At 66.8% G+C, this 20,459-nt stretch overlaps 2 protein-coding genes across 2 annotated transcripts; both read left to right on the top strand.

Annotated features, from left to right (window-relative positions):
• The first annotated feature begins 735 nt into the window (after nucleotides 1-735).
• On the top strand, nucleotides 736-3,180 carry LOC132319980 (toll-like receptor 2). Its single transcript, XM_059832068.1, has one exon. It carries the CDS (start codon nucleotides 736-738, stop codon nucleotides 3,178-3,180), a length of 2,445 nt encoding a protein of 814 aa, XP_059688051.1.
• A 710-nt stretch (nucleotides 3,181-3,890) lies between these two features.
• Nucleotides 3,891-19,320, top strand: ITGA10 (integrin subunit alpha 10). Its single transcript, XM_059832067.1, is given in 33 exon segments — nucleotides 3,891-3,962; nucleotides 7,203-7,378; nucleotides 8,795-8,892; nucleotides 9,041-9,129; nucleotides 9,229-9,343; nucleotides 9,882-10,009; nucleotides 11,363-11,410; nucleotides 11,412-11,512; nucleotides 12,156-12,306; nucleotides 12,461-12,626; nucleotides 12,738-12,811; nucleotides 13,120-13,161; nucleotides 13,163-13,265; nucleotides 14,028-14,176; nucleotides 14,267-14,410; nucleotides 14,584-14,787; nucleotides 14,934-15,064; nucleotides 15,298-15,464; nucleotides 16,089-16,231; nucleotides 16,326-16,352; nucleotides 16,354-16,455; nucleotides 16,519-16,604; nucleotides 16,698-16,839; nucleotides 17,505-17,597; nucleotides 17,681-17,757; nucleotides 17,874-17,957; nucleotides 18,049-18,133; nucleotides 18,199-18,312; nucleotides 18,396-18,497; nucleotides 18,585-18,698; nucleotides 18,782-18,877; nucleotides 18,984-19,097; nucleotides 19,198-19,320. Coding segments are annotated over 33 exon segments (3,597 nt in total). The 3' UTR covers nucleotides 19,258-19,320.
• The last annotated feature ends 1,139 nt before the right edge of the window (nucleotides 19,321-20,459 follow it).

The following is a 20,459-nucleotide window of genomic DNA, read 5'->3' as shown; positions in this document are numbered from 1 at the left end:
CCGGATCCCCCTGGGATTCGATCCCCCCAGGTACGGTTCCTGATCCCCCGGGGATCCAGTCCCTCAGCCCTGGGATCCAGTGCCGCCCCCGATCCAGTCCCTGAGCCCCAGGATCTGATCCCCGCCCTGGGATCCAATCCCCCAGGGATCCGATCCCCCCATGATCCAGTCCCTCCTCCCACCAGGATCCGGTCCCTGATCCCCTGGATCTGATCCCTCCAGGGATCTGATCCCCCCATGATCCAGTCCCTGCTCCCACCAGGATCCGGTCTCTCATGCTCAGGATCTGACCCCCCCAGGGATCCGATTCCCCCAGGATCCGGTCCTTGATCCCCAGGATCTGATCCCTCCAGGGATCCGATCCTCCTATTATCCAGTCCCTGATCCGCAGGATCCGATCCCCCTATTATCCAGTCCCTGATGCCAAGGATCTGACCCTCCCAGGGATCCGATCCCCCAGGGATCTGATCCCCCCCAATCCAGTCCCCGCTCCCCCGGGATCCAGTCCCTGAGCCCCCAAGGAAGGATTGACCCATCCCACTGGATCCAGTGCCTCCCCGGGGGTTGATCCCAGTGCTTCCCGGGGGATCGGGGTCCTCCCCACGCGGCACCGCTGACCCCCCTCTCCCGCCGCAGGACGGTTCCCCGTGGATGCCCGGATGCCCCTTCCAGCCCCGTCCTGGCTCCCGCCACCGGCGGCACCTCCCCGGCCGCCCCGCTGCCCCACCGCAGGCCATGCGGCCCCCGCCGGCCGCCGGCACCCCGGGGGTTTGGTGCCTGGTGCTGCTGGCGCTGGCGGGGGATGCGGCGTGGCTGCCGTGCCGCATTGACGCCGACAACGGGACGGGGCTGTGCAAGGGCCAGGGCCTGCTGCGGGTGCCCCGCGGTCTCCCCGGCGGCCTGCGCAGCCTCGACCTCTCCTACAACAAGCTACGGGAGATCACGGCGGGCGACTTCGCCGGCATGACCCAGCTACGGCGCTTGGATTTGGGCTACAACAACATCTCCCGCATCGCGCCGGACGCTTTCCTCTCCAACCTCCTCTTGGAGCATCTCCGGCTCTTCAACAACTCCCTCGACCACGTCCCGGCGCCGGCGTTGCAACCGTTGGTCAACCTCCGTTGGTTGGACATGTCCAACAACCTCTACCGCAGCGCGGCGTTGGACGGTGTCTTCGGCAAGCTGCGGCGGCTGCAGGAGCTGTCGCTGGGGGGGCCGCTGCTCCAGGACATCTCCCGGGGAGACTTCACCGTCTTGAAGGACACGGCGCTGCAGAAGTTCGCCATCAAGTCGGCCTCCAGCCTGCGGCGGTACGAAGCCGGCGCTTTCTCGTGGCTGAACACCACGGAGCTGTGGTGCGACATGGCCTTGGACGAGAGCGCGGCGGCTCTGCCGGTGATGCTGCGGGACCTGCGGGGGAAACCCCTCGACTACCTGCGTTTCCGTAACCTCTTCGAGTTCACCTACTACACCGGCGACGCCGACCCCTTCGCCGGCTTGGCCGAGTTGCGGATCACCAAGTTGGTCTTCTACCGGGGCAAGTTCAACGAGAACCTCCTCCGCTTGGCCCTGCTCAACGTCCAACGCTCCCGCGTCCGCGACTTGGCGCTGGTGGCCATCGACTTCGCCCGCTCGCCGTGGTGGAACAGCTCTGGCGTGGGCGCGGCCGCCCCGCGGCTCGACCGCCTCTTGCTGCAGGACATCAGCAACCCCGACATCCTGCGCTTCGACTGGACCTTCACCTGGTTGAGCGGCGTGGCCGCCCTCTCCATCATCAACGTCAACTTCAACTACGTCCCCTGTGACGCTTGGGGCGAGATGCGCAACGTGGAGGCCTTGGACATCTCCGGCAACCGTCTGGAAGACGGTTATATCTACAACCAACGTTGCCACTACCGGGGCGTCATGCCCAAGCTGGAGAGCTTCGTCTTGGCCTCCAACCAACTCCTGAGCCTGGCTGTGGTGGCCACCTTGACGCGGACCTGGCCCCGGCTCACCCGCCTCGACGCCAGCCACAATGGCTTGGGCAGCCTGCAGGAGACGTGTCAGTGGAGTCCCACCTTGCGTTGGCTGGCCCTGCACCACAACCGGGTGACGGCGGGCACCTTCGGGTGCCTGCCCACCACCCTCGAGTACCTGGACCTCTCCTACTCCCAGCTTGACCGCCTGGATATGGACTACTTCACCCGAAGCCCCCGGCTGTGGGAGCTGCGGTTGAGCGGCAACAAGATCAAGTTCATCCCCTCCGAGTGGAGATGCCCCCGGTTGGAGGTGCTGGCCATCGACGGCAACTCCTTCGGCGTCATCAACCGTGGCTCCTTCGTCAACATGCCGCGGCTCGTTAGCTTGGCGGCCGGCAACAACCCCTACCACTGCACCTGTGACCTCTACCTCTTCTTGGAGGAGACGCGGCGACGGGGACGCCCCACCTTGGCCGACTGGCCCCACAACTGGACCTGCTACCACCCCGAGCCGCTGCTGGATACGGCTGTGGCCGCTTACGCCCCGCGTCCCTTGGAATGCAACGTGCCGGCGCTGGTGGCCGTGGCGGTGGCCAGCACGGCGGTGGCAGTGGCGGCGTGCGCCGTGCTCTGCTGGAAGCTGGACGCCGGTTGGTACCTGCGAGCCACGTACCGGTTGGTGCGGGCCAAGTACGGCAGGCGGCGGCCGGGCGCCGCGCGGCGATGCTCCTACCACGCCTTCATCTCCTACAGCTGCGCCGACGCCGGCTGGGTTCGCCGGGAGCTTCTGCACCGGCTGGAGAGCGCCACGCCGCCGTACCGGCTCTGCATCCACGAGCGGGACTTCACGCCGGGCCGTTGGATCATCGATAACATCGTGGAGAACATCGAGAGGAGCTCCAAAGTCATCTTCATCCTCTCCCGCAGCTTCGTCGACAGCGAGTGGTGCAACTACGAGCTCTACTTCGCCCACCAGCGCGCCGTGGGGCTGGGCAGCGAGGACGTCATCTTGGTGGTGAAGGAACCCATCGAGGCTCGGGGTTTGCCCCGGCGGTTCGCCCGGCTCCGGAAGATGTTGGGCACCAAGACCTACCTGGAGTGGCCCGGCGAGCCCGGCAGACGGCCCTTCTTCTGGCTTCAGCTCCGCAGCCTCTTGGGTCGCCCCGGGGAGCTCGGGCCGGCCACCGAGGAGGAGACGGCCGTGGATGCCACCACGTAGCGGTGGCCTCTGCGGCCCCATGTCCTTCGGTGCCTGGAAGGAGGTCTTGGGGTGCCGCCGGGCGTCCCACCTGCCTCAGTTTCCCCTGCCGGGGGCGGCTCAAGGAGGAGGTGTTGGGGTGGGATGGGGGGTCCTCGCCAAGGTCACCCCATCTTCTCGGCCTCCTCCAGGGGACGGGAGGTGGGGACGGTGTCCAGGAGGTGGCAGTGTCACCCGGAGGACGTGGCGACCCCAAATCCACCCCGAACCCACCGAGAGCCGAGGACGGTGACGGGGACGAGCGGTGACCCCAAAGCCCCCGTCCCTACGCCCCCCAGTCGAGGTCCCCGGGGAGAGGAGCCGGGTGTCCCGGCCACGTCCATGGGGCTCAGTCCTGCTCCGGGGCGGGGGGACCCCACGGGACCCACATCCCGCCCCGTGCGGGGGCGACTTTACCGGGAAAAGGGGAAAATCCCCTTCGGCGGCACCCCGGTGCCCCCCAGATCCTGCGTCCCACTGCCTTCTCCTTCCCTCTCCTCTTTTTTTCCATGTTTTTCTCCGCTTTGCCTTTTTTTCCGAACTCCGTCCCCAAAAAAAAAAGCCACTCGGCTGTTTATTTTTAGCAGCCAATTGAAGATGAAGGAGGAGGGAAAAAAAATATTAAAAAAAAAAGGAGGAAAAAAAAAATATCCCGTCCGGAGACAGAGTAACCTTTGAGCCGCTGGCGGCCGATGCCGGCGGTGGGGCGATGGAGGGTGGTGGGTGCCGGCGGCGGCTCCCGGCGCTGCTGCTGCTGCTCCCAGGTACCGTCACCCCGAAATCCGGCCGGGTTTGGGAAAAGAGGGCTCGGGGTTTTGGGGGGCGACTCGGGGGCCGCGGCGGGGTTGGGGGGCCGGTGGCGAGCCGGGTGCCCGTTGACCCGGAGCGCGGCGATGCGAGTCGGCCGGGGGGCGGTTTTGGGGGAAAAGCGCCCGGTTTTGGTCGCCGTCCCCCCTCCCGGGGTGTGTTTGGCTTTTTGCTGGTGGAGGGGGGACCCCAAAACCTCCCCGGGGGCCGGGGCGGCGTGGAAGGAAGCCAAACCCCGCTACGAGGAGCTAAAAAAATACTTTAATGGAAAATCTCGACGTTTTGGGGGGAAAAAAGCCAAAAAAGGGGTTTTTTTCATCCACCCCAAGGGGGAGGTTGGCGGTGGGACCCCCACCCCACCTCCCTCCCAGCGGGGCACCGCCGCGCTCCCTCGCCGCGCCCCGCCGGCGGGGAAACTGAGGCACGCAGCCAGCGCTGGCCTCGGCGCTGGCCCTGGGCCGCCCCGTGCCTCAGTTTCCCCACCGCAGCCGCTCGGGGAGGGGACGGGACCGGGGGTGCGGCGCTTGGTGGGTCTTCCGGCGGTTGGAGGCAAACGCAGCCCCCCTGGGCCCCCCCAGAATGGAACCCCCGAGTTCTCTGGGCCACGCCGGGGCCTCCTGGGGCGCTGGGTGCTGTAGGTGGGGTGCTGGGTGCTGCCTTTGGGGTGCTCAGTGCTGGGGGGGTGCTGGGTGCTGTGTAGGTTGGGTGCTCAGTGCCGCATTGTAGGGCGCTGGGTGCTCTGTGTAGGGTGCTGGGTGCTGCATTTGGGGTGCTGGGTGCTGTCTGTGGGGTGCTGGGTGCTGCATTTGGGGTGCTTAGTGCTGCATTTGGGGTGCTGGGTGCCCTATGATGTGGGGTGCTGCATTTGGAGTGCTGCATTTGGGGTGCTGGGTGTTCTATGTAGGGTGCTACATTTAGGGTGCTAGGTGCGTTATGATGTGGGGTGCTGCATTTGGGGTGCTGGGTGCTGCATTTGGGGTGCTGGGTGCGTTATGATGTGGGGTGCTGCATTTGGGGTGCTGGGTGCTGCATTTGGGGTGCTGGGTGCTCTATGCAGGGTGCTGGGTGCTGCATTTGGGGTGCTGGGTGCTCTATGTAGGGTGCTGGGTGCTACATTTGGGGTGCTGGGTCCGTTATGACGTGGGGTGCTGCATTTGGGGTGCTGGGTGCTGTATGTAGGGTGCTGGGTGCTGCATTTGGGGTACTGGGTGCTGTATGTAGGGTGCTGGGTGCTGCATTTGGGGTGCTGGGTGCTCTATGTAGGGTGCTGGGTGCTACATTTGGGGTGCTGGGTCCGTTATGACGTGGGGTGCTGCATTTGGGGTGCTGGGTGCTGTATGTAGGGTGCTGGGTGCTGCATTTGGGGTGCTGGGTGCTCTATGTGGGGTGCTGGGTGCTGCATTTGGGGTGCTGGGTGCTGTCTGTGGGGTGCTGCATTTGGGGTGCTGGGTGCTGTATGTAGGGTGCTGGGTGCTGCATTTGGGGTGCTGGGTGCTGTCTGTGGGGTGCTGCATTTGGGGTGCTGGGTGCTCTATGTAGGGTGCTGGGTGCTGCATTTGGGGTGCTGCATTTGGGGTGCTGGGTGCTCTATGTAGGGTGCTGGGTGCTCTATGTGGGGTGCTGGGTGCTGCATTTGGGGTGCTGCATTTGGGGTACTGGGTGCTCTATGTAGGGTGCTGGGTGCTCTATGTGGGGTGCTGGGTGCTGCATTTGGGGTGCTGCATTTGGGGTGCTGGGTGCTCTATGTGGGGTGCTGGGCGCTGCATTTGGGGTGCTGGGTGCTGTCTGTGGGGTGCTGCATTTGGGGTACTGGGTGCTGTATGTAGGGTGCTGGGTGCTGCATTTGGGGTGCTGGGTGCTCTATGTAGGGTGCTGGGTGCTCTATGTAGGGTGCTGGGTGCTGCATTTGGGGTGCTGGGTGCTCTATGTGGGGTGCTGGGTGCTCTATGTGGGGTGCTGGGCGCTGCATTTGGGGTGCTGGGTGCTGTCTGTGGGGTGCTGCATTTGGGGTGCTGGGTGCTGTATGTAGGGTGCTGGGTGCTGCATTTGGGGTGCTGGGTGCTCTATGTGGGGTGCTGGGTGCTCTATGTGGGGTGCTGGGTGCTGCATTTGGGGTGCTGGGTGCTCTATGTGGGGTGCTGCATTTGGGGTACTGGGTGCTCTATGTAGGGTGCTGGGTGCTGCATTTGGGGTGCTGGGTGCTCTATGTGGGGTGCTGGGTGCTGCATTTGGGGTGCTGCATTTGGGGTGCTGGGTGCTCTATGTAGGGTGCTGGGTGCTCTATGTGGGGTGCTGGGTGCTGCATTTGGGGTGCTGCATTTGGGGTACTGGGTGCTCTATGTAGGGTGCTGGGCGCTGCATTTGGGGTGCTGGGTGCTCTATGTAGGGTGCTGGGTGCTCTATGTGGGGTGCTGGGTGCTGCATTTGGGGTGCTGCATTTGGGGTGCTGGGTGCTCTATGTGGGGTGCTGGGTGCTGCATTTGGGGTGCTGGGTGCTCTACGTAGGGTGCTGGGTGCTGCATTTGGGGTGCTGGGTGCTCTATGTGGGGTGCTGGGTGCTGCATTTGGGGTGCTGGGTGCTGTCTGTGGGGTGCTGCATTTGGGGTGCTGGGTGCTGTATGTAGGGTGCTGGGTGCTGCATTTGGGGTGCTGGGTGCTCTATGTGGGGTGCTGGGTGCTGCATTTGGGGTGCTGGGTGCTGTCTGTGGGGTGCTGCATTTGGGGTGCTGGGTGCTGTATGTAGGGTGCTGGGTGCTGCATTTGGGGTGCTGGGTGCTCTATGTGGGGTGCTGCATTTGGGGTACTGGGTGCTGTATGTGGGGTGCTGGGTGCTGCATTTGGGGTGCTCTATGTGGGGTGCTGGGTGCTCTATGTGGGGTGCTGGGCGCTGCATTTGGGGTGCTTGGAGCCACACACGGGGTGCTCAGCACCCAGCATTGGGGACCTCTCCCCCACGCCCCCCAGGACGGGGACCACCGCCGCGGCCACCCCCCCCCGCCACCCGCCACCCCCCAGCCGGGCTCCCGGCGGGCTCCCCAAGCACCCATGGGTGCCATCCCCTTCGTCCTGCCCCGGGGGGCACCGCGGCACGGCTGGGTGGGAGATGGGTGCTCCCAGCAGCACCCCAAAAAAAAGAATCCGGTTCTCGGGGGGGGCCTCCGCGTGGGCCCCGCGGTGCCGCGGCGGATTGGGCGTAGGGTGGTGGGGTGCTGCGGGGCGCCGGGGCCCATGGGTGCCCCCCCGGGCTCGCTGTCCCCCCAGGGCTGTGCGTGGGGTTCAACGTGGACGTCGGGCGCCCGCGGCTCTTCCACGGGCCGGCACAGGCCCAGTTCGGCTACAAGGTGCTGCAGCGGGCGGGCGGCGGGGAGAGGTGGTGAGTGGCACCCGCGGGGTCGGGGGGGGCACCCCTGGGGTCCCCCGCGTCCTGTGGGGTGGGGATGTGGGGCAGGGCTGGGGGGGGGGGCTGCAGGGCTTGCGATGCCCTGGGGAGGGGAAACTGAGGCAGAGAGGGGAAACTGAGGCGGGAAAGGGGAAACTGAGGCAGGAAAGGGGGAAACTGAGGCAGGAAAGGGAAACTGAGGCAGGAAAGGGAAACTGAGGCAGGAAAGGGGGAAACTGAGGCAGGAAAGGGGGAAACTGAGGCGGGAAAGGGGAAACTGAGGCAGGAAAGGGGAAACTGAGGCGGGAAAGGGGGAAACTGAGGCAGAAAGGGGGAAACTGAGGCAGGAAAGGGGAAACTGAGGCAGGAAAGGGGAAACTGAGGCAGGAAAGGGAAACTGAGGCAGGAAAGGGGAAACTGAGGCAGGAAAGGGAAACTGAGGCAGGAAAGGGGGAAACTGAGGCAGGAAAGGGGGAAACTGAGGCAGAAAGGGGAAACTGAGGCAGGAAAGGGGAAACTGAGGCGGGAAAGGGAAACTGAGGCGGGAAAGGGGAAACTGAGGCGGGAAAGGGGAAACTGAGGCAGAGAGGGGAAACTGAGGCGGGAAAGGGGAAACTGAGGCAGAAAGGGGAAACTGAGGCAGAAAGGGGGAACTGAGGCAGAAAGGGGGAAACTGAGGCAGGAAAGGGGAAACTGAGGCAGGAAAGGGAAACTGAGGCAGGAAAGGGGGAAACTGAGGCAGGAAAGGGAAACTGAGGCAGGAAAGGGAAACTGAGGCAGAAAGGGGGAAACTGAGGCAGGAAAGGGGAAACTGAGGCAGGAAAGGGAAACTGAGGCAGGAAAGGGGGAACTGAGGCAGGAAAGGGGGAAACTGAGGCAGGAAAGGGAAACTGAGGCAGGAAAGGGGGAACTGAGGCAGGAAAGGGGGAAACTGAGGCAGAAAGGGGGAACTGAGGCAGGAAAGGGGAAACTGAGGCAGGAAAGGGGAAACTGAGGCAGAAAGGGGGAACTGAGGCAGGGAGGGGAAACTGAGGCAGGGAGGGGAAACTGAGGCCGGGAGCGGGACAGCAAAGCCCCCTCGGTGTTTTCTGGGGGCAGAAGTGGGGTTTTAAGCCTCGCCGGGGATTTGCGCTTTGCCCCGGCACGGCTTGAGGAGGGGGGACGTGAAAATAAGGGTCCCACCGGTGGAAGCGGGGGGCCCCGTGCCGGCGGCTGGGGTGCCGACGCAAGGGAGGACAGCCAGCCAGCCAGACGGACGGACGGAAACCGCCGGCAGCCCGGGGCCGGTGGCGGAAGCGCCGTGGCACGGTGCCGGTGGCGGGGGCGGGCAGGGTTTGGCGCTGCGCCCCGAAATGCCGAAGCCGGAGCGGGGTGGTGCCGGTGACCCCTCACGCTGCCACGTCCCCGCAGGCTGCTGGTGGGGGCCCCTTGGGACGGTGACCGCCAAGGTGACGTCTACAAGTGTCGCGTGGGACCCCCCAACGCCACCTGCGCCAAAGCCAACCTCGGTACCGCCATGACCCATGGGGACGGGTGGCCGCATCCCTCCCCGGCTTCGCCCTTTCCAGGCCGGCATCCGTCCCGGCGCGGCCGCGGTGGGGTTCGGGGGGTCACCCCGGCGCTGACCCCCGGCATCTCTCTTTCCCGGGCCCCGAGGAGCCGCAGCGCCCTGGCTCGCCCCCCTCCCCGGCCGCAACGCACACTTGGGCATGACCCTCCTGGACTCCAAGGACGGCGGCTTCGTGGTGAGAGGAGCCTCCCCGGAGGGAAACTGAGGCACAGCCGGGCGCGGGGACCGGGTCCCAGCCCATGCTTGGTGTCACCCCCGCTGTCCCCCCGCCCAGGCCTGCGCCCCGCTTTGGTCCCAGGCGTGCGGCACCTCCGTCTTCAGCACCGGCATCTGCGCCCGCCTGGACAGTGACCTCCGGCCGGTGGGGACCATCGCGCCCACGGCACAGCGTGAGTGGGGGCGGCTGCGGCGTGCGGAGCCCGTGTCGGGACGCGCTGTGTCGGGACACACCATGACGGGACGGGACGTGCCGTGTCGGGACATGCTGTGTTGTGGTGTGCCGTGTCGGGATGCGCCGTGTCAGGACGCACCATGTTGGGACACGCTCTGTTGTGGTGTGCCATGTTGGGACGCGCCGTGTCGGGACACACCATGTCGGGACATGCCGTGTCGGGATGTACCGTGTCGTGACGCGCCGTGTCATGACACACCGTGACGGGACACGCCGTGTCGGGACATGCTCTGTTGTGGTGTGCCGTGTCGGGACGCACCATGTCAGGATGCACTGTGTCGGGACACGCCGTGTCGGGATGCACCGTGTTGGAACACGCCGTGTCATGACACACCATGTCGGGCCACGCTGTGTCGGGACGCGCCGTGCCGGGACACACCGTGTCGGGACATGCCGTGTCAGGATGCGCCGTGTCAGGACACGCTGTGCCGGGCCGCGCCGTGCCGTGTCGGTGCCAGCGGTGTGCCCCTTGGCAGGCTGCTCCACCTACATGGACATCGTCATCGTCCTGGACGGCTCCAACAGCATCTACCCCTGGTACGAGGTGCAGAACTTCCTCAGCAACATCCTCGGCAAGTTCTTCATCGGGCCCGGGCAGATCCAGGTGAGGCCGTGTCCCCGTGGCCGTGCCGGTGTCCCCAGGGCCGTGCCAGTGTCTCCATGGCCATGCCATGTCCCCAGGGCTGTGCCGGTGTCCCCGGGGCCATGACAGTGTCCTCAGGGTCATGCCACGTCCAGGACAAAGCCGTTGTCCCTGGGGTGATGAGGTCCCCCAGATGATGCCATCGTGCTCAGGGCGATGTCGTCATCCCCGGAGTGATGCCATTGTCCCCAGGGCAATGGTGTCATCCCTGTGGAGGTGCCACACTTGGGGCGATGCCATTGTCCCCAGGGCAATGCTGTCGTCCCCAGGGCAATGCCACCCCTGGGAAGATGCCGACATTCCTGGGGTGATGCCATCATCCTTGGGGTGATGCCATTGTCCCCAGGGCCGTGCTGCTGTCCCTGTGGTGATGCCACTGTCCCCAGGGCAATGCCATCATCGCTGGGGTGATGCCATCATCCTTGGGGCAATGCCATTGTCCCCAGGGCCATGTTTCTGTCCCTGTGGCAATGCCACCCCTGGGCTGATACCATCGTCCCCAGGGCAATGCCATCATCCCCAGGGTGATGCCATCATCCTTGGGGCAATGCCACTGTCCCCAGGGCCATGCTGCTGTCCCTGTGGAGATGCCACCCCGGGACAATGCCATTGTCCCCAGGGCAATATTGTCATCCCTGTGCCGATGCCACCCCTGGGCTGATGCCATTGTCCCCAGGGCCATGCTGCTGTCCCTGTGGAGATGCCACCCCAGGACAATGCCATTGTCCCCAGGGCAATATTGTCATCCCTGTGCCGATGCCACCCCTGGGCTGATGCCATTGTCCCCAGGGCCATGCTGCTGTCCCTGTGGAGATGCCACCCCTGGGCTGATGCCATTGTCCCCGGGGCCATGCTGCTGTCCCTGTGGAGATGCCACCCCTGGGCTGATGCCATTGTCCCCCGGGCCATGCTGCTGTCCCTGTGGAGATGCCACCCCTGGGCTGATGCCATTGTCCCCAGGGCCATGCTGCTGTCCCTGTGGCGATGCCACCCCTGGGCTGATGCCATTGTCCCCGGGGCGATGCCACCCCTGGGCTGATGCCATTGTCCCCGGGGCCATGCTGCTGTCCCTGTGGAGATGCCACCCCTGGGCTGATGCCATTGCCCCCAGGGCCATGCTGCTGTCCCTGTGGAGATGCCACCCCTGGGCTGATGCCATTGTCCCCGGGGCGATGCCACCCCCGGGGCGATGCCGGCGTGGGGCGGTGGCGGGCGCGCTGTGCCGGCGGGGGCCGCGGGCCGCACCGCGCAGCGGAGGGGACGTTTTGGGGCGCGGGGCTGGCCCCGCGGCTGAGCACCCCGTCTCGGCGGCAGGTGGGGGTGCTGCAGTACGGGGAGCGGGCGGTGCACGAGTGGGTGCTGGGGCGGGTACCGGACGGCGGAGGAGGTGGTGGAGGCGGCCAAGAACATCAGCCGGCAGGAGGGGCGGGAGACGCGCACGGCCTTCGCCATCCGCCGGGCATGGTGGGCACCGGGATCGGGGTCGGATCGGGATCGGGGTCGGGATTGGGATTGGGGTCGGGGTCGGGATTGGGGTCGGGACCGGGATCAGGGTCAGAATCGGGGTTGGAACTGGGGTTGGGATCAGGATTGGGGTCAGGATTGGGATCGGGATAAGAGTTAGGGTCGGGATTGGGATCAGGATTGGGCTCGGGATTGGGATAGGGATCAGGATAGGGGTCAGGGTTGGGATTGGGATTGGGATCAGGGTCGGGGTCAGGATTGGGATCAGGATCGGGGTCAGGGTCAGGATCAGGGCTGGGATTGGGACCAGGGTCAGAACTGGGGTCAGGCTTGGGGTTGGGATTGGGATCAGGATCAAGACTGGGGTCAAGACTGGGATCAGGGTAGGGATCAGGGTCAGGATTGGGGCTGGGATCAGGGTCGGGTTTGGGATCGGGATCAGGGTTGGGATCAGGATTGGGGCTGGGATCAGGGTCGGGTTTGGGATCGGGATCAGGGTTGGGATCGGGGTTGGGGTTGGGATTGGGATCAGGAGCGGAGTCAGGGTTGGGATTGGCATTGGGATTAGGATCAGAATCGGGTTCGGGGTTGGGATCAGGATTGGGGTCAGGATCGGCCTCATGCCTCCCGTCCTTCCCGGCAGCACCGAAGCCTTCAGCCCCGAGCGGGGCGGGCGGCCGGATGCCACCCGGCTGATGATCGTGGTGACGGACGGGGAGTCCCACGACGGCGAGGAGCTGCCCGAGGCGCTGGAGGAGTGCGAGAAGCGCAACGTCACCCGCTACGCCATCGCGGTGAGCGCCCCGGCCACCTCCCTGCCCACCCGTCGGGAGCAGGCACCGTGCCTCAGTTTCCCCATTCCCCCTTTGTGCCACGCTGGGGTGGGGGACCCCCATCCCGCCTGCGTCGGGGTCAGGATGGGGCCGACGCGGGGTCCCCTCTCCCCAGGTGCTGGGGCACTACCTCCGCCGGCAGCAGGACCCCGAGGATTTCATCCGCGAGATCAAGTACATCGCCAGCGACCCGGACGAGAAGTATTTCTTCAACGTCACCGACGAGGCCGCCCTCAACGACATCGTGGACGCTTTGGGCGACCGCATCTTCAGCCTGGAAGGTGACGTGGGGCCCGATCCGGGCCCGGACCCCGGCGAGGGGCGGGGGGGGGCTGCAGAAAAAACAGCTGGAAGCACATCTGGAGGAACTCCGTCTCCTTCCCGCTCCCCAGGCACCCACGGGTACAACGAGAGCTCCTTCGAGCTGGAGATGTCCCAGATCGGCTTCTCCCTCCACCTCCTGGAGGTGAGGCTGCCGGCACTGGCACGGCAGGATGCGGCCCAGGGAGGGGCTGGAGGCGGGAGGGCAGCGGCCGCGCGGCCCCGCAGCCTTTGCCGAAGCGGAAAATAATCCTCAGCCCATCCCGGGGTTGTGCGTCCCCGTCACGCCGGGCGCTGAGTGTCCCAGGCTGGGCAGGTGACATCTCGGGGGGGTTCGGGGACAGTGAGACATGGCCACGCACGCCGTGTCCCCGAGGCGCGTGACACCCGCTTGTCCCCGAGCTCCCGTCCCGCCGCAGCGTCGTGTCACCCCCCGGCCTTCGCTCCCCCCAGGACGGGATCCTCTTCGGCACGGTGGGAGCCTACGACTGGGGACGGGGCCGTGCTGGAGGAGAGCCGGCGCGGCCGCATCGTCCCGTCCCGGAAAGCCTTCGAGAAGGAGTTCCCGCTGGAGCTGAAGAATCATGCGGCTTATTTGGGTACGGGGGGCGGATGTCCCGAGGGATGTGGGGCGAACCGGGGATGCTCCATGTCCCGGGGATGCTCCATGTCCCGAGGGATGTGGGGCGAACCGGGGATGCTCCATGTCCCGGGGATGCTCCGTGTCCCAGGGATGCTCCATGTCCCAGGGATGTGGGGCAAACCGGGGATGTTCCATGTCCCAGGGATGCTCTGTGTCCCAGAGATGTGGGGTGAACCGGGGCTGCTCCGTGTCCCAGGGATGTGGGGCAAATGGGGGATCATCGGCAGCCAGGGATGCCGGGTGCTCCGGGGATGCTCCATGTCCCAAGGATGTTGGGTGCCCTGGGGATGCTGGGTGCCCTGGGGATGCTGGGTGCCCTGGGGATGTTGGGTGCTCCGGGGATGTTGGGTGCCCTGGGGATGCTGGGTGCTCTGGGGATGCTGGGTGCCCTGGGGATGCTCCGTGTCCCAAGGATGTTGGGTGCCCTGAGGATGCTGGGTGCTCCGGGGATGCTCGGTGCCCCAGGGGTGCCGGCTAAACCAGGGATAGCCAGCACCCAAAGGATGCTCGGTGCCCTGGGGCTGCAGGGGGGACTGAGGATGCTCAGCACCCCAAGGATGCTCAGCACCCCAGGGATGGGGAGCAAATGTGATGCTCGGTGTCCTGGGCATGGGAGGAAACCCGGGATGCTCCGTGCCGCGGGGACGCTGGGTGCCGCAGGGACACAGGGTGGCCGAGGGCTTTTCCCTGCCGCTGACGCCCCGGCTCTCCCACCCAGGTTACGCCGTCTCCTCGCTGCGGCTGCCCGGCGGGCAGCGCCTGTACGTGGCCGGAGCCCCTCGCTTCCAGCACAAGGGCAAGGTGATCCTCTTCCAGCTGGGCACCACGGGGACCGTGACGGTGGCCCAGGCGCTGACGGGGGAGCAGGTAGGGGCTGCTGGCGGGGGGACGGGCAGCCATGGGAAGGGGCTGCCGGCAGCCCCCCCAGCCTCACGCGGCCCCCGCCGTGTCCGGCAGATCGGCTCCTACTTCGGCAGCGAGGTGTGCGCCCTGGACGTGGACGGTGACGGGGTCACCGACGTGCTGCTGGTGGCAGCTCCCATGTACCTGGGTGCCCAGAGCAGGGAGACCGGGCGCGTGTACCTCTACAGAGTGGGGCAGGTGAGGGGCTGGGGGGATGCGGGGGGATCGGCACGCACGGTTGCGCTGGGGGGGACACACAGCCCAGGGGGTCCCCCTGCTCTCCCCACTCCACCTCCCGGGGCTCAGGCGTGGAGTACGCGGGGCTGGACCCGGCACCGTGGGGTACCGAGGGCCACCCTGTGCCCCGCCAGCGGCTCCTGGCCCCCGCCGGCATCCTACATGCCGACAAGAAGCCGCAGGACTCCCGGTTCGGCTACGCCCTGGCCGCCGTGCCCGATCTCAACCACGACGGCTTCAACGACGTGGTGGTGGGGGCTCCGCTGGAGGACGGGCACCGTGGTGCCATTTATGTCTACCACGGCGCCCCGGGCACCCTCCTGCCCCATTACAAGCAGGTGAGATGGGGCCGGGGGGGCCGGGGGTCTCGCTGCCCTCTGGGGGGGGGGGTGTGTGTGGATGTGGGGTGTGCTCAATGAGCTTGAGCACAACCTTATACGAGACAGCAGTGAAGCCACTGCTCGCCCTGCTCTCGCCTCCCCAGCGCATCGAGGCAGCGGCGCTGGGTCCGACCCTCAGCTATTTCGGGCGCAGCGTGGACGGGCAGCTGGACCTGGATGGGGACGGGCTGGTGGACTTGGCCGTGGGGGCGCAGGGGGCGGCCGTGCTGCTGCGGTGAGTCCTGGGGGACGGGGACACGCGAGGGGACGTCTCTGTGCCACCAGCCCCCCCCGCTCTGCAGGGCCACCCGGCTCAGCCAGGCCTGGCGGGATGTGCTCAGGCATCGCCTGGGCTCCCCTGTGCCTCAGTTTCCCCCTGCGATAAGAGGAGGAGAGCCTGGGGACGGTGCAGGGATGGATGTCACCGTCCCCATGTGCATCCTGGTGACACTGTCCCCTGGCTGCCAGCTCCCGCCAGATTGTCCAGGTCAACACGTCGCTGACGGTGGAGCCCTCGTCCATCAACGTCATCCAGAAGAACTGTCAACGCGGCGGCACTGGTGCCGTCTGCCTCCGGGCCAGGGTCTGCTTCCGCGCCGGGACCCGAGCCCGGGGCCAGCGGGACAGGGAGATCGGTGAGCACTGGGGGGGACATGCCGGGCAGCTGGCCCTGGAGCATCCCTGGAGCATCCCTGGGTGTTCCTGGAGCATCCCTGGAGCATCCCTGGAGCATCCATGGGTGTTCCTGGAGCACCCCTGGAGCATCCCTGGAGCACCCCTGGGCTGTCTCCAGAGTATCACTGGAGCATCCATATGCTGATCCAGGAACATCCCAAGCACATCCCCAGGGTGTCCCCCGGAGCATCCCTGGAGCATCCCAGGGTGTTCCTGGAGCATCCCTGGAGCACCCCTGGGCTATCCCCAGAGTATCACTGGAGCATCCATATGCCGATCCCGGAACATCCCAAGCACATCCCCAGGGTGTCACTGAAGCATCCCAGGAGCATCCCAGGGTGTCCTTGGAGCATCCCCAGGGTTTCCCCGGAGCATCCCTGGGGTGTCCCCAGGGTCTCACCGCAGCATCCATATGCCATCCCTGGAGCATCTCCAGAGCATCCCTGTAGCATCCCTACCAAGTCCCCGGAGTCTCACCGGAGCATCCATGTGCTGTCCCCAGAGCATCCCCGGAGCACCCCCGGGGTGTCCCCAGCCCCGCGGGTGTCCCCAAGCGCTGACCCCCCGTCCTCGTCCCCGCACAGAGCTGCAGTACAACGTGTCGCTGGAGGAGAGGACGCCGGGAGCCCGAGCCGCCTTCGACTCCGGCGCCCGCCGGCTGCTGCAGCGCCGCCTCGAGCTCTCGCTGGGGAGGCAGAGCTGCCTCCGCTTCCCCTTCCACGTCCTGGTGAGCCACGGCGGGACCCCCCCGGCCACGGGTGGCTTTTTCCACCCCCCCAGCAGCACTGGGGGCTAACGGGGACCCCTCCGCCGCCCCCCAGGACACCACGGACTATCTGCGACCCCTCAATCAGCTTCACGGTGAGGTTGGCCATGGCCAAATCCACCGGGCCGGTGCTGGATGAGACGTCCCCCACCACCATCCGGAAAACTGGTGGGTGCTGGAGGTGGGTGGCCGGATCCGGGATGATCCATGGTGCTCCCGGCACTGGGATCACACCCGGCTCCTTCCAGATCCCCTTCTTCAAGGACTGCGGGGAGGACAACGAGTGCGTCACGGACCTGGTGCTGCGGGCCACCATGGACATCGTGGGCTCCGGGTATGGGGTGTCCCCGGGGTGTCCCCGGGGTGTCCCGGGGCTGAGGGGTGTCCCGGGAGCCCCCGGGGCCGTAACCCCCCCCCGTCGCTGCAGGCAGAGCCCCCACGTCCTGCGCAGGGGCAGGAGGAAGGTGGCGGTGGACGTGGTCCTGGAGAACAGGGAGGAGAACGCCTACAACGCCAGTCTGCTCCTCCGCTTCTCCGGCAACCTCCACTTCTCCAGCCTCGCGCTCCAGGTACGGGGCCGGGGGGGGTCCCCCAGACCTGCACGGGCCCCCCCAGCCCCTCCAAGACATCGTAGTCCTTCCAGCCCCGTACAGACCCCCCAGCCCACCCCAGGACGAAGACTGGGGTCTCGTCACTCTTACAGAGACCCTCCAGCCCGTTCGCATCCCCACCCCATCCCGGGGTGGGTCCACTGGGCCCCATATGGGACCCCCACCCCATCCCAGGTGGGTGGGGGGGTCCACTGGGCCCCATATGGGACCCCCAGCCCATCCCAGGTGGGTGAGGGGGTACACTGGGCCCCATATGGGACCCCCAACCCATACCAGGTGGGCAGTGGGGGTCCATTTGGCCCCATATGGGGACCCCCACCCCATCCCAGGTGGTTGTGGGGGGTCCACTGGGCCCCATATGGGTCCCCCCACCCCATCCCAGGTGGGCAGGGGGGGTCCACTGGGCCCCATATGGGACCCCCAGCCCATCCCAGGTGGGGGGGGGGGGTCCACTGGGCCCCCATATGGGACCCCCAGCCCATCCCAGGTGGGTGGTGGGGGTCCATCTGGCCCCATAGAGCCCCTCACCCCCTGTGCTCAGCCCGAGCCCCCCAGGTCCACCCCCCCAGCACTCCCGTCCCCGTCCCCAGCCCCGGCCATAGGTGACGTCCCCCCCTCCGCAGGACCCCAGCCCGGTGAAGCTGGAGTGCACGGCGCTGGTGGGTCACCGCCGGCTCTGCAGCGTCGGCTACCCCGTCTTCCGCTCGCTGGCCAAGGTAAGGGACCGGGACCCCCCCCCGGGACCCCCGCTGACCCCGTGCACCCATCGCACCCCCCCACGGCCCCGCTCGCCCCCCAGGTCTCCTTCACCCTGGAGTTGGAGTTCAGCTGCTCCGTCCTCCTCCACCGAGCCGAGGTCACGCTCGAGGCCAGCAGGTAGGAGTGGGGTGGGGGGGCTGCATGCCATGGGGTGGCCGAGGCAGTGGGTTTGGGGGCTGGGGGGGGTCTTGGGGTCCTCCCGAGCTCCCCACGGCCACGTCTCCCCCCTCCAGCGACAGCACCGAGGCTACGCTGGAGGACAACGTGGTCCGGCTTTCTGCGCCCATCCGCTACGAGCCCGACCTCTTCCTCTCCAGGTAGGGCCGGGGGGAGCGGGGCAAGGATGGGGGGGCCCTCCTGGTGCTGGGGGTGGAGGTGCAGGATGCGACCCTGCTCTCGTCCCGGCAGTGATGCCAACCTGCACCGCTACGAGGTTCACCCGCTCGGCACCTTCCCCCACGGCCCCGGCCCCGAATTCAAGACCACGGTGAAGGTGAGGAGATCTGGGGGTGCGGGGGGGGTTTGGGGTACCCTGGCTCACCCACTCTCCCCCCCCAGGTGCAGAATTTCGGGTGCTACCCGGTCCGAAACCTCACCCTCCGCATGGCCCTGCCAGCCCTGGGCTACCGCCGTGCCACCTTCCTCTCCGTCACGCGCGTCCTCGCCGACAATGTGAGTCCCCCGCCCGAGCCGGGGGTCCTGGGGGGGTCCCTGCGCCCCCCCGGTGCTGAGCCCAGCTCCCTCCCCCCGCCCAGGCTACCTGCACGCTGCGGACCCCCCCCGAGGAGCCACGGCAGCGGGGCACGGCCACGGTGGTCCCCGTGCACCCCGAAGACCTCCTGCGCGTGGACAGGCTGGTGAGCATCACTGTGACGCCCCCGGAGCTGGGGTTTGGGGGGGCTGGGGGGGTCCCTGCCACATCACCCCACGTTTTTCCCCCATAGGACTGCGGCAATGCCTGGTGCCAGGAGCTGAGCTGCCGGCTGGGGCGGCTGGACCGCGGCGGGGAGGTCTCCGTCCACGTCCTCCGCACCATCCACAACGACTTCTTCCGAGGGGTGAGGAGGGGGCGATGGGGAAGGGTGACCCCCTCCACGCTCCGGCCGGGGCACACGGCTTGAACCCCCTTTCCCCTCCCCAGGCTAAATTCAGGAGCGTGAGAGTCGTCAGCACGGTCTGGTTGGGGGTCCCGGGGAGCAGCGTGCTGGTGCTGGAGGAGGGGGCGCATCGGAGGGAGGTAGGACCCCCCCAGACCCCCCGCTGCCCCCCAAACCTGGGGCGCAGGGCTGTGGGGACATCCCCGTCCCCCTTCGCTCCCCGGGACCCCTTCTTTTTTTCCGCAGACGGTGCTTGAAATCATCCAGGCCAAGCGGGTGCCCGTCTCCCTCTGGATCCTGGTGGGCAGCATCCTGGGGGGGCTGCTCCTCCTGGCACTGATCATCTTCTGCCTGTGGAAGGTGGGATTGGGGCCGGGCTCGGCTGGGGGGGGACAGCAGGGGACGAGGGGGTGGCAGGGGACAGGACACGCGCCCCTCCATCCTCTCCCTCTCGCCCCAGCTGGGCTTCTTCACCCGCAAGAAGCTCCCGGAGGAGGAGGAGGAGGAGAAGGAGCAGTGAGCGCAGGCGGTGGCCCCTCGAGCCCAGCACCGTCGGGAAGGGACACGTCCCTTCCCCATCCTTGGGGACAACCAGGGGCTCGGGACTCTGCCACCCCCCCCGCCTCGGCTCCGTCCTCGCGGAGGGCGATGCCTCCGCGGGGGCTGGATTGTGCTGGCACGCGGATGCAGCCAGGTGAGGTCGGGGGTCCAGCGTCGGGGCGAAGGAGCCCCCCGGGTTTGACCCGAAGGACCTGGGGGTGGCCGTGGAGGTGGGGAGAGGGGGGATCAGCCGGGCTGACCAAGCAGCTCCACCAATAAAGCTCAGCCCCGCGGAGATGCTCCAGCGTGTGGTACCCGCCGCCCCGCTCTGCCCGCATCCGCCCCGGCTCGGGGGTGCTCCAGGAGTAGAAACACTTCCCACTCCCAGAAAAAACACTGGGAACACGCCGGAGCGACACCAAGGAGGGACAGGAAATACAAAGCAATAGGGAAAAAAGGGGCGCCCATCCGCCGGATACCCCAACCCCCCCTCCAAGGTCCCCTCAGCCCTCCATCTCCCCCGGCCCCGGCAGAGGGGAGACTCCGAGGAAGCGCCTGGCTTCGATTCTGCCCCACGGGGAGAAAAAATCCCTCATTTCAGGCACTTCAGGGCTGAGCTGGCACCATGGGCGAGAGGGAGGAACCGGGAGTGCCACCCCAAATGTCCCTAGACGGTGCGTGGCCCCCCCAGCACCCCTAAAACTCACCCTGTGTGCAGGGCGCTTTGGGGGAGCCCGAAATGCTGAGTAACAGGGAAAAGCAATGAGAGAAACCAGCACAGAGAACAAACGGGACCCAGCTGCACTTAAAGCATTTTCCCTTTCGTTGTCACCAACCAATGCGGCCGAGAGCCATTTATCGGCTCCTAACTCCCGGCCCGGCCCTCAAAAGCACGAGCGGAGCCGGTCTTCGTGCTTGAAGCGGACGCCAGCCGAGCAGGGAGCTCCCGAGGATGCAACAGCCGAGCACGAGCCGCTTTTCCAGGAACGAGCCCGGCAGGTTGCGGGGAGAGTGCTGGCGGTTGCGTGCGGGGCAGAATTCAGCGTGTCCCATCTTTCCTCCCACCAAAACACACTCCCACCACTTAAAACGGCGCAGGCGGCAGACGGCCGAACCCCCATCCCCTCGCCGCGGGGTCCGGGACCTCGGGGAAGAGCAGGGAAACCTCCTCCTCGCCCAGCG

Source organism: Gavia stellata, chromosome 33, assembly GCF_030936135.1.
Source record: "Gavia stellata isolate bGavSte3 chromosome 33, bGavSte3.hap2, whole genome shotgun sequence".
In the NCBI taxonomy this organism is placed as follows: Eukaryota; Metazoa; Chordata; class Aves; order Gaviiformes; family Gaviidae; genus Gavia; species Gavia stellata.
Note: the sequence above shows the minus strand (reverse complement) of the source record. Positions and strands in the feature narration are given on the sequence as shown.

Bases quoted from the DNA above. Each gene is read 5' to 3' on its own strand.
- LOC132319980 (XM_059832068.1), top strand. From the start codon at position 736: ATGCGGCCCCCGCCGGCCGCCGGCACCCCGGGGGTTTGGTGCCTGGTG.